A 15,259-nucleotide genomic window follows, 5' to 3' on the forward strand; every position below is an offset into this window, starting at 1 on the left:
TCCATGAAATCGCCACAATTTATGTTCAGAGATTACAATAAAGACAGGCGTAAGAAATTAGAAAAGTACTAATTTGGGGAACTAATAAATGTCCATGAACTCTTCATGGACATTTTATGTTCTTTATGTTCTTCAAGAACATTTTATGTTTATCATCAATAAACATTTTATGTTTATCATCTTTATGTTCTTCAAGAACAATTTATGTTCTTCTACTGTGGCTTCAGCCGGTCCCTCTCTTCGGGGTCCCTGACTTCCCCCAACACTGGCTTCATAGAATGAGAAAGGGAGGAGTCCTTTCCCAATGTTTGGAATATTTTCAGCAGGAATAGCTCCAGCTCTTTTTGTACATCTGGTAGAATTCAGCTGTGAATGTGTGTGGTCATGGGCCTTTTTTGGGTGGTAGGCTTTTTATTACTGACTCAATTGCAGAGCACATTATTGGTCTGTTCAGGGAATCAGTTTTTTCCTGGTTCAGTTTTGGGAGGGTGTATGTGTCCAGAAATTATCCATTTCTTCTAGATTTCCTAGGTTATATGCATAAAGGTGTTCATAATATTCTAATGATTGATTGTGTTTCTGTGGGGTCAGTGGTAATATTCCCCTTGTCATTTCTGATTGTGTTTATTTGAATCTTCTCTGTTAGTCTTAACTAGTGGTCTGTTTTATTAATTTTTTCTGAAAACCAGATCCTGAAGCCGGGCATGGTGGCTCACGCCTGTAATCCCAGCACTTTGGGAGGCCGAGGAGGGTGGATCACGAGGCCAGGAGATCGAGAGGCTAACACGGTGAAATCCCGTCTCTACTTAAAAAAAAAAAAAAAAATTAGCCGGGTGTGGTATCAGGTGCCTGTAGTTCCAGCTACTCGGGAGGCTGAGGCAGGAGAATGGCGTGAACCAGGGAGGCAGAGCTTGCAGTGAGCCGAGATCGCACCACTGCACTCCAGCCTGGGCGACCGAGCGAGACTGTCTCAAAAAAAAAACAGAAAAAAAAACCAGATCCTGAATTTGTTGATCTTTTGAGTGGTTTTTTGTGTCTCAGCCTCCTTCAGTTCAGCTTCAGTTTTGGTTATTTCTTTTTTTTTTCTTTTGAGACGGAGTTTCGCTCTTGTTGCCCAGGATGGAGTGCAATGGCGCGATCTCGGCTCACTGCAACCTCTGCCTCCTGGGTTCAAGCAATTCTCCTGCCTCAGCCTCCCGAGTAACTGGGATTACAAGCATGCACCACCATCCCAGTTAATTTTGTATTTTTTTAGTGGAGACAGGGTTTCTCCACATTGGTCAGGCTGATCTCAAACTCCTGACCTCAGGTGATCTGCCTGCCTCGACCTCCCAAAGTTCTGGGATTACAGGTATGAGTCACTGCACCTGGCAGTTTTGGTGATTTCTTATCTTCTGCTAGCTTTGGGATTTGTTTGCTCTTGTTTGTGATGTTAGCTTGTTAACTTGAGATCTTTCTTTTTGATGTGGATATTTAGTGCTATAAATTTCCCTGTCAACACTGCCTTAGCTGTGTCCCAGAGATTCTGGTATGTTGTATCTTTGTTCTCATTAGTTTCAAAAAACTTGCTTTCTGCCTTTATTTTATTATGTACTCCAGGAGCAGGTTATTCCATTTCCATTGGAATTGTATGGAGTGATTTTTATAAGCAAAACACAGAGGAGTTTCTCTGTAGTTCTAGAAAAGGATGTGAGGCAATAAATCATAAAAATGACTGACAGATATTGAGAGTTGAGGGTTGCATAGGAAAGAGAGGTAGAAGTAAGGGTATGTGTGCTAATTTCTTCATTTTTAAAAAAGAAAATATAAAAGGCTGAAATATGCTATGTAAAGGCAAAATGCACAAAATTAAAATAAAATAGGCAAGCCAGCACGGTGGCCAACACCTTTAATCTCAGTGCTTTGGGAGACCAAGGTGAGAGGATCGCTTGAGGCCAGGGGTTCAAGACCAGCCTGGGCAACATAGTGAGACCCCATCTCCACAAAAAAAACTAAAAAATAAAATTGCCCAGGCATGGTGGCATCAACCTGTAGTCCCAGCTACTTGGGAGCCTGAGGTGGGAGGATCACATGAGCCCAGAATTTGAGGCTGCAGTAAGCAGTGATCATACTACTGCACTCTAGCCTGAGTGACAGAGGGAGACCCTGTCTCAAAAGTAAAAATAAAATGGGCAGCAACAGAGAAGGCACATCAAATTCTTCATCTTTCATGAAAGAGAGTTAACAGATTCTGTTTCAAGTTTTATAAATCAAAAAACATGTTTAAGATTATTTACCAAGTTTTGGAGGTAAACACCAAAACAACTAAAAAAAAAAAAAAGTGGCTATCTTGAATAACTGGATGGACTGACTGGGAAAGGCCATAACAAATCATGTTATAATTTTGCTTTAGTGTTATAGTCATAATTCAGATGTTGAAAGTCACAGGTGGCTTTAATATGCATAATCACTATGTCAAAAAATTTCAGGGGGGCTGGGTGTGGTGGCTCACGCCTGTAATCCCAGCACTTTCGGAGGCAAGGCAGGTGTATCACTTAAGGTCAGGAGTTTGAGACCATCCTGGCCAACATGGTGAAACCCTGTCTCTAATAAAACTACAAAAATCAGCCAAGTGTGGTGGCGGCTACCTGTAATCCCAGCTACTTGGGAGGCTGAGGCACTAGAATTCCTTCAACCAGGGAGGTGGAGGTTGCAGTGAGCCAATATCATGCTATTGCACTCCAGCCTGGGTGACAGAGCAAGACTCTGTCTTAAAAAAAAAAAAAAAAAAAATGGGGGTGTGGTGGGGCCAGGTGCTTGTAATCCCAAATACTTTTGGAGGCTGAGGTGGGAGGATTGCTTGAGGCCAGCAATATAGTGAGACCCCGTCTCTACAAAAAATTAAAAATGGGCCACACAGACATAATAAAACATATAATAAAAACATAAGCTGGGCATGGTGATGCATGCCTGTAATCCCAGGTACTCAGGAGATGGAAGTGAGAGGATCACTTGAGCTCAAGAGTTTGAGGCTGCAGTGAGCTATGATTGCATTCCTGTACTCCAGCCTCGTCAACTTGTCTCTAAAAAAATAAAAATTGTAATAATGAGATAAATGGGCCAGGCACGGTGGCTCATGCCTGTAATCCTAGCACTTTCGGAGGCCCAGGCAGGCGGATCACCTGAGGTCAGGAGGCCTAGCCAACATGGTGAAACTCTGTCTGTACTAAAATTACAAAAATTAGCCGGGGAGTGGTGGCGGGCACTTATAATTCCAGCTGCTCGGGAGGCTGAGGCAGGAGAATTGCTTGAACCTGGGAGGCAGAGGTTGCAGTGAGCTGAGATCACACCACTACACTCCAGCCTGGGTGACAAAGCCAGACTCTGTCTCAAAAAAAAAAAAAAAAAGAGAGATAAATGGGTGGGAGCTAAATAGTGTGTCTATCTTATATTATTCTTACCAAATGGTATCCAGAGAAAAAATATAAAATTGCAGAGAACCCCTCTGCCATAATACAGTGTAACTAGAACCTATGTTGACTCTCACGCCTGTAATCCCAGCACTTTGGGAGGCCGAGGTGGGCCGATCACGAGGTCAGGAGATCGAGACCATCCTGGCTAACAAGGTGAAACCCCGTCTCCACTAAAAATACAAAAGATTAGCCGGGCGTGGTGGCAGATGCTTGTAGTTCCAGCTACTCGGGAGGCTGAGGCAGGAGAATGGCATGAACCTGCAAGGTGGAGGTTGCAATGAGCCGAGATCACGCCACTGCCCTCCAGCCTGGGCGACAGAGCGAGACTCTGTCTCAAAAAAAAAAAAAAAAAAAAAAAAAAAAGAACATAAGTTGACTCACCTGATAAAACTTCTTGGGTGTCAGTTTAGTACTGAAGTCCTTTATCTTTAACTTGATGATGAAAGAACTGGTCAGTCATGACTCAAAATAGGTAGGAAAACCCTTGAGGTTTTCCTAAGGAGCCAAGGGGGGGATGGCGTCTGACGTTGAAGGACATGTGGGGAGCCTCAAGGACGCAACTTCTGTCACTGCTGCTGCCCGGGCAGCACTGTCTGATGACGTGACTCCTGGATCCACGGGGTGTGCATGGGTCAAGTGGCAGTAACACAGTGGTTTTTGTTTGTTTGTTTGAACTATGTATATAGTGAATACCTGAGGTAACTTTTTTTCTGATAGAAATTGGCAGCTTTTGCTCCTTCTCCTGAATGAAGTCATGAGTTAACAAGTTTCTGTTTAGGTAAGTCTCAGGTGTGCCTTTGAAACACAATCTAATATTTCACGTTACAATAGTAGGCCTGGAAAATCCCCAGAGAGGAGTCACGTCTCTTCGGAGCCCTACGAGCCCATCTCCCCACCCCAGGTTCCAGTTGTGCATGAGAAACAGGACAGCTTGCTGCTGTTGTCTCAGAGGGGCGCAGAGCCTGCAGAGCAGAGGTACGTGCACTTCCTAGTGACAGCAGCCATTCATGGCGCGGGTGCTTATGCTTTAACATTTCCTTCAGTTGGTGCCATTTTTCTCCTTTGGGCTTTTATGTCTGGATGGCATTCTCAGAGGATCGTTTGTCTCTGTTTTCCTACTGATTTAATGCTAGTGGATTTTAGCAAAAAGAAAATATTTATAATACCACATTTAAATAGGTTAGAAAATATTTGTTCATTATTCTTGAAATTAAGTCTTTCTAGATATTTTTAAAAATGTTTTTGTCTAGGGGAAAGGGTCATCCATTGATTCAGCCAACATTTGAATGCTTACTGTATACCAAGCACTGTGGACTCTGAAAAGATTTAATGTTACCTATTTCTAACCCTGACCCCAACCCTATTAATTATTAAATTATTATCCCCATTTGACTAGATGCCTTTGAGTTGGCTCCTTTCCAGTCAATCTCCATACCTCCACCTGGGTGATTTGTCTAAAACTCATGCAGAATCCAGCACCCAGTCTTTAGCATGGCATCTGAGTTCTTGCATGACCAGGTGTATGCTGCCCATTCAGCTTAACTTCCCTCTGCATCACCCCTACACTGGAATCTCTGTCCAAATCATGTTATTTATTGTTCCCTGAATTCCATAGTCATACAGTTTGCCTAATGCTGAACCCTTCACTGGTGCGCTGAAAGCCAGACCTGTCACTTGCTCATGGTCATACTGATACTAATGGGGAAAGGCTAGTTTTAAACAAAGGTCTAACTCCAAATTGCTAGTGCCTTTCTTACAATGTGTTGCTATTAATTTATTGCATTTATTCTTAGGGAGCTAAACAGATATTGGTGCTTTTCAATGAAATGAAGAAAATCCATTTTTGGAGAGGGAGTGATGTTCAATTTTATTATACATTTACGTCTTTCCCCCTATGTTTATGAGTGTTTTGAGGACAGGGACCATGTCTTACTCCTGTTCCTATCACCGTAATTGTCTTTCCTGGCATAGAGTAAGTGTTCTTGTATTTGAATGATGAATGAATCCACATGACTGGATTAGGCTGTCAATAACCTATATTCTCTGTTCTCAGCTCTGGCTCTAGCTAGATCCTTGTGGCCTTGAGCTGTTAGGGGAAACTTTTTTTTTTTAAATGTGTTAGTATAGGAAGCTGCCAATAAAATATGAAACTCTTTATATTAAACTTAGCTCATTTGTTAGGTGGCTTGAAATGATTGTTAACAAATAGGCAGTTTTATTCCTATACTGTTGTGTTCCAGTCTAGCTGTTGATTGCTTAGATATGAGTTCTTGCTATTTTATAGGCAAGTGTGCTATTAGTTTTAATTGTAGTTTACTTAAAACTAATTCTAGTAAAATAGTTCCCATTTTAGGTGGTAACCATGAATATATTAATATTTGTGCTGTTAAGAACACATCACGATAAGCTGTTTCTGAGTTCTCCTATTAATATTCATTTGCTACTTCTTCATTCCTTCCGAAGAATTTCTGCTCTAGATTATCTCCATTCTAATTCTAATTTTATGATATCATTTTGAGAGCTAAATCCTTTATCCTCAAATGATGTACTAAGTGGTTTATGATTACATACTGTTTCTTAGGGCTGTAACCACAAACACGGGATGAGGAGGCAGTAGTTTTCTAAGTACTCTCTGACTGTTGTTATCATTGATAGGAATGTCCCCAGGATTAGGAGTACATGGTTGTAATATACTTAACTTTGGCCCTAACAGGAATGATTCCCGCTCACCAGGGAGTATAAGCTACTTGCCTTCATTCTTCACGAAGCTTGAAAATACATCACCCATGGTTAAATCAAAGAAGCAGGAGATTTTTCGTAAGTTGAACTCCTCTGGTGGAGGTGACTCTGATATGGGTAAGTGGGATTTCTTTCATGAACCCCAAATAAAACATGCATTAATAATGATCTCCAGTGTTGCCTCTCCTATAATGCTTGAGTTTGAAGGCTCTTTACAGGACATCTATCCAACACATCTGATCCTAGAGTTCCTTCTCAAGTGTCTGCCATCCCATGAAGAGTTTTAATTAGGAAGCAGGAGTTCGCTGCTTTCTGAAGCTGTGCCATTTCTCTTTGAAGGAATGCTGTGTCTAGGTTACTTTTCTTTATGTGGGACTGGATTAACTCTCCATAGTTTATTTTTCTTTCTCCCCTACCCGTCAGTCTTCCTTTTGTCCATTTGGGCCCATCCCCATGTAACATCTCCTCAGATATTTGAAGACGTGTCTTTCAGGAGTCCTCTCAATCAGTGTCCCCAGTTTCATCAGCTGTGCATCACATGTCCTCATTCTTAGTACCCCTACCATCTCAATTATTCTCCACCAAAAACATTTAGCCTAGCCTTTCACTAGGTTTCGAGTAATACAAAATAGAGTAGTGTAATATGATCTATGCTAAATTCATCATTTTTCGCCTAAGACTATTTAAAGTAGCATTTAAACTAGCCTAAGACTATTAGCTGTTGTGTTGGCAGCCTGTATACTGTTAAGTTATGAAGTACACTGTTAAGTACTTAGTATGAATGTTGATGTCAAAGTCTTGGGCTACTTTTAATTCACGCCTTGCCCTCGCTCTACTTTTGCAATAACTAGCTCCAAGTATAGGACAAGTCCAAGTCCGTCTGTGCTTGCTCCAGTCCAACTACTTTTTCTACCCTACCGGTGTCTTTCTGGTCTTGAGTTGATTCATTCACTATTCATATGCAACTCTGATAAACTCACAGTGTAAAAATACAACATTGGCCAGGCACGGTGGCTCACACCTGGAATCTCAGCACTTTGGGAGGCCAAGGCAGGAGGATTGATTGGGCCCAGGAGTTTCAGATTAGCCTGGATAACACAGGGAGGCCCTGTCTCTACAAAATATAAAAAACTAGCTGGGTGCAGTGGTATACGCCCCTGTAGTCCCATTTACACGGCAAGCTGAGGTGGGAGGATCGCTTGAGCCTGAGAAATTGAGGCTGCAGTGAGCCATGATCGCTCCAGCCTAAGCCACAGAGTGAGATGTCTCAAGAAAAAAAAAAAAAATTACAAAACTTGTCTGGGTGTGGTGGCTCACGCCCGTAATCCCAGCACTTTGCAAGGCCAAGGTGGGTGGATCACCTGAGATCAAGAGTTTGAGACCAGCCTGGGCAACATGGTGAAACCCCGTCTCTACTAAAAATATAAAAGTGAGCTGGTCATGGTGGCGTGCGCCTGTGATCCCAGCTACTCGGGAGGCTGAAGCATGAGAATCACTTGAACCTGGGAGGCAGAGGTTGCAGTGAGCCAAGATCGTGCCACTGCACTCCAGCCTGGGCAACAGAGCGAGTCTCTGTCTCAAAAAAAATAATAAAATAAAATAAAATATAAAATCAGTAATAATGGTAGCAAAAGGTTATCTAGCATGTACTATGTGGTAGGCTCTATTCTAAGCACGTGTAGATATAATCTCATTTATTCCTCACAACAAGCCTACATATTACACATTACAATTATCTCCATTTTGTAGATGAGGAAACATACTCAAGTTTAAGAGTTGGAACAGGTTACATATCTAGTAAGTAATGAGGCTGCTGTTCAAACCCAGGCATTCCAACTCCAGAGTCCATGTTGCTAATGATGGACCAGCTGGCTTCTAACAGTTCCATACTCATAGCATGTTAGGCAGATTGTTGGTAAATACCCTGGCTAATGCTCTGTGGCAGAGCCTTTCCTCTGGGTTAATACACAAGTATTAATCAGAACCTCCTCGTGCTCTCTCAGCACTCTCTGAGCACACTCAGTACTATCCCCCGGTCTTATCAGTCTTTTCCTCAGTCCCTGTGATAGAAAGACTTTGGGTATACCATAGTCTGGTTTATTCTTTTTTTTTTTTCCTTAAGTTCAGCTTTGTATTGAACACATTATAAGAGATTTAGTCAAAACGACTAAAGCCCATGTCATCACACTCCTCAGATTCTTCCTTCTTTGCTTCCACTTTCTTCTCCTTAGCTGGAGCAGCAGTAGTGGAATAGGCAGGATCTCCTGCTGGTGTAGCACCAGCTGCTGGAGCAGGTCCACCAGCCCCTACATTGCAAATGAGGCTCCCAGTGTTGACATTGGCCAGGGCCATTGCAAACAAGCTAGACCAAAAAGGTTCAACATTTACACCAGTTGCTTAATGAGGGCATTGGTCTTATCCTCTGTGATGGTCACCTCATTGCCATGCAGAGTGAGGGCTGAGGAGATGCAGGCAAGCTCGGAGACAGAGGCCAGGGCGCAGGCGAGTGTGGGGCTGGCACTACCGGATGTGGTGCTAGTCGCTGGATCAAGTGAGGGCCTCACCCCACCGTGGCCTTAGCTTCCTTGGAAGGACTGAGCACTGTGGCGGCAGCTGAGGAAAGGGCGATCTGCTTTATTTCTGTGATCTACCATCTACTAGTCTCCTGACCCTGTCAAAAGAAAGGAAAGTGGGGGGCCTTGCACTGTGATACATGTTTAGATCTGTGCCACTCTGTTTCTGAACTTGTCCTCGCTCTTAATTACTAGACTCTCTGTTTAGGTGGCAACAAAATAATCTAAAAGACAAATATTTTAGAATGCTGACCAGAATTGTTATCAGGCTTACAGATACCCTTTCTTTTCTTTTTTTTTTTTTTTTTTTGAGATGGAGTTTTACTCCGTGGCCCAGGCTGGAGTGCAGTGGCGCAGTCTTGGCTCACTGCAACCTCTGCCTCCGGGTTCATGTGATTCTCCTGCACCAGCCTCCCAAGTAGCTGGTATTACAGGCACCTGTCACCAAGTCTGGCTAATTTTGTATTTTCAGTAGAGACGGGGTTTCTCCATGTTGGCCAGGCTGGTCTCGAACTCCCAACCTCAGGTGATCCACCCACCTCAGCCTCCCAAAGTGCTGGGATTACAGGCATGAGCCACCGTGTCTGGCCACCTTTCTTTTAAAAAAATATTGTTATTACTATTTTCTGTCTCCAGTCTTCAACAGTTTAATGTATTATTTACAGCTCCTCAAGTGTCACCAACAAAAATATACTCTCATTTTCAAATTCTTTCGGCACTCATAGATGAATCTGTGTGAGCATGGAGAGCCAGAGATCTCAGTGCAGCCGGGAACTGAGATGCAAATCATTTCACCTTTGTGTGGTTTGCTCTCATCCGCTAGTCTATCTTTCCTTAAAGTGGGAAACTCTCGACAAGGAAATGCCATGTTTGAAATGAAGAAGCCTACTTTATAGTTTCTCCTCTCTTGCCTAATGTTTTGAGTAGTGTACTATGTTGGGTGTTTTAGTATGCCATATGGTCTCTACTCCCTGAAGCTGTATGATGAAACAAGTACCTAACTTTAACAGGAGATAATTAATGTCTTAAGGGAAGTACTAACAGAATTGCTTTAGAGTCTGGGATTTTTTTTTTATTGCAAGAACTATTTTTCATGGTGGAAAGGAGAATTTATATTAAAGAACCAGTGGGCTCCTGGGCCCACCATGGCACATTTAGCCTTCACTGGGAAGCAGAACTAAATGAAAGCCATCAGTGGCTAACACAGCTTCACTTCAGCTCATTGTATCCGAATCCAGTGTTCCCAAGGACATCAATGACTTTATTGTTTTGAAAACTGTAATGCTTTAAAACTTACTTTATTGGATCTCTTTGCAGCTTTTGACAGTGAACCACTTTCCTTCCCTGAAATGCTTTCTTTTGGCTTTCTGATGCCATGTTCTCCTGTTTCTTCTCTACTTCTCTGGCCACTTGTGTCTCCTTAGAAGCTGTCTTGCTTTGCCTGGCCCTTGACTGTTAGTTTTCCCCAGGGCTCACTTCTTAGCCCCTTTCTCCTCATGCCTTATAATCTGAGTCATCTCATCTACTTGGGATTTGAATGGTCACCTGTATGCTGAAAACTCCCAAATTTGTATCTGTAGTCCAGCTTTTCCTACTAAGCTCTACTTACATATCTTTGCAGACCTCATTACTTCTTGACTAACTTACTGGCTCCTTAAGTATCTAAACTTAAATTCATATTCTACCTCCCCACACAAAAAGTTCCTCCTGCTTCCCTACCACAGTTACCTTTACTCTGGCTGTCACTATCCTGGTCTCTCTGCCTCCTGATGGGAGTTACCTCTTCCTGTCAAGTTGGCCTCCACAGTGGCTTTCACATGCCTACCTTCCCTTCTGCTAAGTTCTGAGCAGTTACCACATTCTTGCTCAACAGTAGGTACCAGTCACCTGGACTGCTTATTAAATAGTTGAACTATGGGGTCCCCAGGAATGTAGACAATTTGCTAAGCTACCCAGGTGATTCTAATTTGGCCTCAGCAAGTACCACACTGCACTGTAAGCTCCATAAGCAAAGGAAGGGGTATCCTGCAAATGTAGTATCTAAGGATTATCATTGGTTAACTTACAGGAAATTGTCTTCTTCTGACCATTTTTGATCAATAAGAAGGTAATCTTACGATTCAGCCAAATAACTGCTCGATTAAATATCTATCAAATGAATGAATGACTCCTATTCCACACACTTCATGATAACAAGGCTCTGTTATTTCAGGCTCAAATTATTTACCTAGTCACCTGGTCCATAAGAAGACTATCAGCCATGGCCATTGTTTTCTAGTTCTTCTGAAGACTTTTCTCCTCTGCCAGTTTAAAGCCTCCCTAATCAAGTTTGTTTCTAGGCACATGCACTCTTCCCTCTTCTCTAATGTGCTCACCCCTTGGGTAAGAGTCCATCGTTCTGTGGTTTCATTAGAAATTTCACATTGTGGCGGGGCACGGTGGCTCACGCCTGTAATTCCAGCACTTTGGGAGGCCGAGGTGGGCGGATCACCTGAGGTCAGGAATTCGAGACCAGCCTGGCCAAAATGGTGAAAATCCGTCTCTACTAAAAATACAAAAATTAGCTGGGTGTGGTGGTGGAGGCCTATAATCCCAGCTGCTGAGGAGGCTGAGGCAGGAGAATTGCTTGAACCCAGGAGGCAGAGGTTGCAGTGAGCCTAGATCACACCATTGCACTCCAGCCTGGGTGACAATGAAACACCGTCTCAAAGGAAAAAAAAAAAGAAATTTCACATTCTTCGGGACATATCATTTGGCCACCCACTTGCTTTCTGCATTCTTTTTTTCTCTTTAAAATTCTTAGCATCAAGTTGGGAATGACGGAAACACCAATTTATGTCCCAAATTCTTCCCCTTTCTGGCACACTGCTTTATTATAGGCGGTTCCCAGGTCTTATGCTGTTAGCATTCAAACTGCAGATTACAAGTTGCACAGTCAGCAGGAATGAAAAGGAACAAGAGTCTTTTGTTTTTTCCAGCAAATATCCTGAGTTTCCAGTTAGCCATGCAGGAAAACACAGTCATTTTCATAGTATTCACTGTGGTGGCTTTCCTCTGGATCACATCCCAGGCTGCCTCAAACCTGTTGGTACTCATGGCGGTCATCCCAGAGTCCAAGGTTTCTTCTTCATCAGAAAGCCTTGGTTCCTGTTCTGAGAACAGCATTTTCCTATTTGTTTTTCTCCAGCAGTGCAAAGTTCCTTAACTTTTCTGGGTTACATTGCTCCTTTATTTACCTTTTTGGGAGAGTCTCACTGTGTTGCCCAGGCTGGCGTCAAATTCCTGAGCTCAAGCAATCCTACCGCCTCAGCCTCCTGAGTAGCTGGGGGACTAGAAGTGCACCACTGCACACAGTTTATTGCTCTTCTTTTGATGTTCTTACCTTACCTATTTCCTGATTTCCTTTTAAAAAACAGCCTGGGCAACAGAGTGAGACCCTGTCTCAAAACAAAAAAAAGTTCTTCCATTTTATCTTCACTTAATGGGTGAAAAATAAAGGTTGAGGTCATGGAAAATAAAAAGATTAATTTTATTATAGGAATTTTTTGAGACTTTAGTTTGGTGTATATGATTATCACATCTTAATTAACTCGAATGTTTGCTTAAATATAGCAGCTGCTCAGCCAGGAACTGAGATCTTTAATCTGCCAGCAGTTACTACATCAGGTAAGACTGAAAAGACATTATTCACCAATACAAAATTGGCACAGCAGTAGTCAGTCCAACAAATATGTACTGAGTACCAACTGTATACCAGGGGAGTGACTGCTCTAATATGAAAAAATGAATAAATAATTTAGTGAAGGAAGGCTTACCCAGTAGCACACAAAGGAACTGAGATCCAATAAATACCTATTGAAAAGATAAATGAACAAAAAGAATGGAAACTATTAAAGAACAAAGTTGAAACTAGGGAACTGGGAAAACTGTTGAGTAACTTTAATAAAAGTGTGAGTGACTGATTCACTTGGGAAACAAATTTCCTTAAGGAGTTATTTGTGGATTAAGATGGTCTCTGGGCTGGGTGCAGTGGCTCACGCCTGTAATCCCAGCACTTTGGGAGGCCAAGGCAGGCGGATCACCTGAGGTTGGGAGTTCGAGACCAGCCTGACCAATATGGTGAAACCCCGTTTCCTAAAAATACAAAAAAGTAGCCCAGTGTGGTTGTGGGTACCTGTAGTCCCAGCTACTTGGGAGACTGAGGTGGGAGAATCCCTTGAATCTGGGAGGCGGATGTTGCAGTGAACCAAGATCATACCACTGCACTTCAGCCTGGGTGCAACAGAGACTCTGTCTCCAAAAACAAAAAAAAAGGGCGTCTCTGTGTGGTGGGTCCTGGTGTTGTTCTAGGTCACTTGCCAAGTGCTATGTGTATTCAGTGGGCTGATGGGGCAGTGCATGTTTGTTTCCTGATTGGCCTTTCAGAAATAAGTGGAAATGTTTTTGATTCTTTTTCAGGCTCAGTTAGCTCTAGAGGCCATTCTTTTGCTGATCCTGCCAGCAATCTCGGGCTGGAAGACATTATCAGGAAGGCTCTCATGGGAAGCTTTGATGACAAAGTTGAGGATCATGGAGTTGTCATGTCCCAGCCTATGGGAGTAGTGCCTGGTACTGCCAACACCTCAGTTGTGACTAGTGGTGAGACACGGAGAGAGGAAGGGGACCCATCACCTCATTCAGGTACAGCTTTCATTTTAGTGCTTTTCTGCTGCTTTTCCCCAAAAAAGCCAGTTTATTTCCCAAGCTCCGATGCATCACTAAGACATTTATGTCTTTATGTGCTCAGAGTTACCTCTTAGGGTTTCAGTTACTTAAAAAAGGTTTTTTAAAATCTACCCAGACATTATAGTAACATGAAATGGAAGAAAACTTTTACCGTAAGTGTCACCCTGGGATGTCCATTTTTTGTTTGTTTGCATCTAGTCCTCATCTGTACATACTACATTGTAATTATAACACAAATATGTTTTTGAATAAAAGTGATTTAACTGTAAACATTAGGTTTAATATAAAAGAATCATAAGCCAGCCAGGCACAGTGGCTCACGCCTGTAATCCCAGCACTTTGGGAGGCCGAGGCGGACGGAGCATGAGGTCAAGAGATCGAGACCATCCTGGCCAACATGGTGAAACCCTATCTCTACAAAAAATACAAAAATTAGCTGGGCATGGTGGCAGGTACTCAGGAGGCTGAGGCAGGAGAATCGCTTGAACCCAAGAGGTGGAGGTTGCAGTAAGCCGAGATCACACCACTGCACTGCAGCCTGGCAACAGAGTGAAACTCTGTCTCAAAATACATACATACATACACACACACACACACACACACACATACACACACACACAGTAAAATTAAAATAAAATAAATCATAAGCCATAGAAAAGAGTAGGAAAAAAGGTGTAATCATAGCACTCTGGGAGGCTAAGTTGGGTGGATCACTTGAGCTTAGGAGTTTGAAACCAGCCTGGGCAACATGGTGAAAACCCCGTCTCTACAAAAATTACAAAAATTAGCTGGGTGTGGTGGCTCACGCCTGTAGTCCCAGCTACTTGTGGGGGCCGAGGTAGGAAGATCACTTGAGCCCAGGAGGCAGAGGTTGCAGTGAGCTGCGATTGTGCCACTGCACTCCAGCCCAGGTGACAAAGTGAGACCCTGTCTCAAAAAAGAAAAAAGAAAAAAGAGTAGGAAAAAAGGGAAGAAAAAGAAACAGTTCTTCAGAGCACATCATCCGGAATGCTAATGCTTCTATCTGGTAAGCATTGTTTCAGACATGTCTCTGGATAGCCAGATAAGAGTTGCTAGAATGAGATTTTATACATTCTGTTAAAAACAAGCACACAAAAAAACCATAATAATCCTAAGCTTTAATCTTATAACCTTTTCCTTAATATTTTAAGAACTAATATCTCTTGTGCTTTTAAAAATTATCTGAAGTTCAGCAGTATTTCTGTTTTAGCTTAGATTTATTTTCCTGTTATCATCAAGCAAAAGACCTATCTCACTATGGTTAAGAAAAATATTAAAGAGATTAGAGATCTTTTAAAAAAAAAAAAATACATGTTAACTTTAAGACCGTATCAGTGTACTTCCTCCTCTGAAAAATGAGCATCATCTTCCTCTTTCTGTTCTTACCTTCCAAGTTTTATTGGCTTTAAGTGTGTATGTTTTAAGGTTATAAGACTGGTGACATAGGCAATTACAATTGTACTGGTTGTATGTGAATTTGGGGCAGTGTGAAATTGTTTTGCTGTGGCTGAGGAAAAAGTTTGATGGTGACCTGGGCTCTGATCTCTTTTGAGCTCTTTTTGATATCTTCTTTTAGAGCACAGTCAGAGGTGTCTCACTTCTGTGAACTTCTGCTGAGTTAATCAGCGACACAGTGTGGAAAATCCAAAAGGGCTATCAAAACTTGCTGAGCCTCTGCTCAAGTCCTGTAGTAGCATGAAGAACCTTTGTTCTGCAGTTTTTCCCTTACATATTTCTTTGTGTGGTGTA

At 42.4% G+C, this 15,259-nt stretch overlaps 1 protein-coding gene and 1 pseudogene across 13 annotated transcripts in view; one reads left to right on the forward strand and one right to left on the reverse strand.

Annotated features, from left to right (window-relative positions):
• NCOR1 (nuclear receptor corepressor 1) overlaps positions 1 to 15,259 on the forward strand; it is a 188,020-nt gene that overhangs the window by 165,081 nt on the left and 7,680 nt on the right. For 12 of the 13 annotated variants that reach the window (XM_008010473.3, XM_008010484.3, XM_008010481.3 and 9 more), the window contains 4 exons: positions 4,284 to 4,427; positions 6,166 to 6,308; positions 12,377 to 12,430; positions 13,223 to 13,444. In XM_008010473.3, the coding sequence (XP_008008664.1) occupies positions 4,284 to 4,427; positions 6,166 to 6,308; positions 12,377 to 12,430; positions 13,223 to 13,444 (563 nt within the window). The remainder of the gene's footprint in view (positions 1 to 4,283; positions 4,428 to 6,165; positions 6,309 to 12,376; positions 12,431 to 13,222; positions 13,445 to 15,259) is intronic. The other variant, XM_008010477.3, reaches the window with a different exon arrangement.
• On the reverse strand, positions 8,268 to 11,929 carry LOC119620346 (large ribosomal subunit protein P1 pseudogene; annotated as a pseudogene).

This window comes from Chlorocebus sabaeus, chromosome 16 (genome assembly GCF_047675955.1).
Source record: "Chlorocebus sabaeus isolate Y175 chromosome 16, mChlSab1.0.hap1, whole genome shotgun sequence".
NCBI lineage: Eukaryota > Metazoa > Chordata > Mammalia > Primates > Cercopithecidae > Chlorocebus > Chlorocebus sabaeus.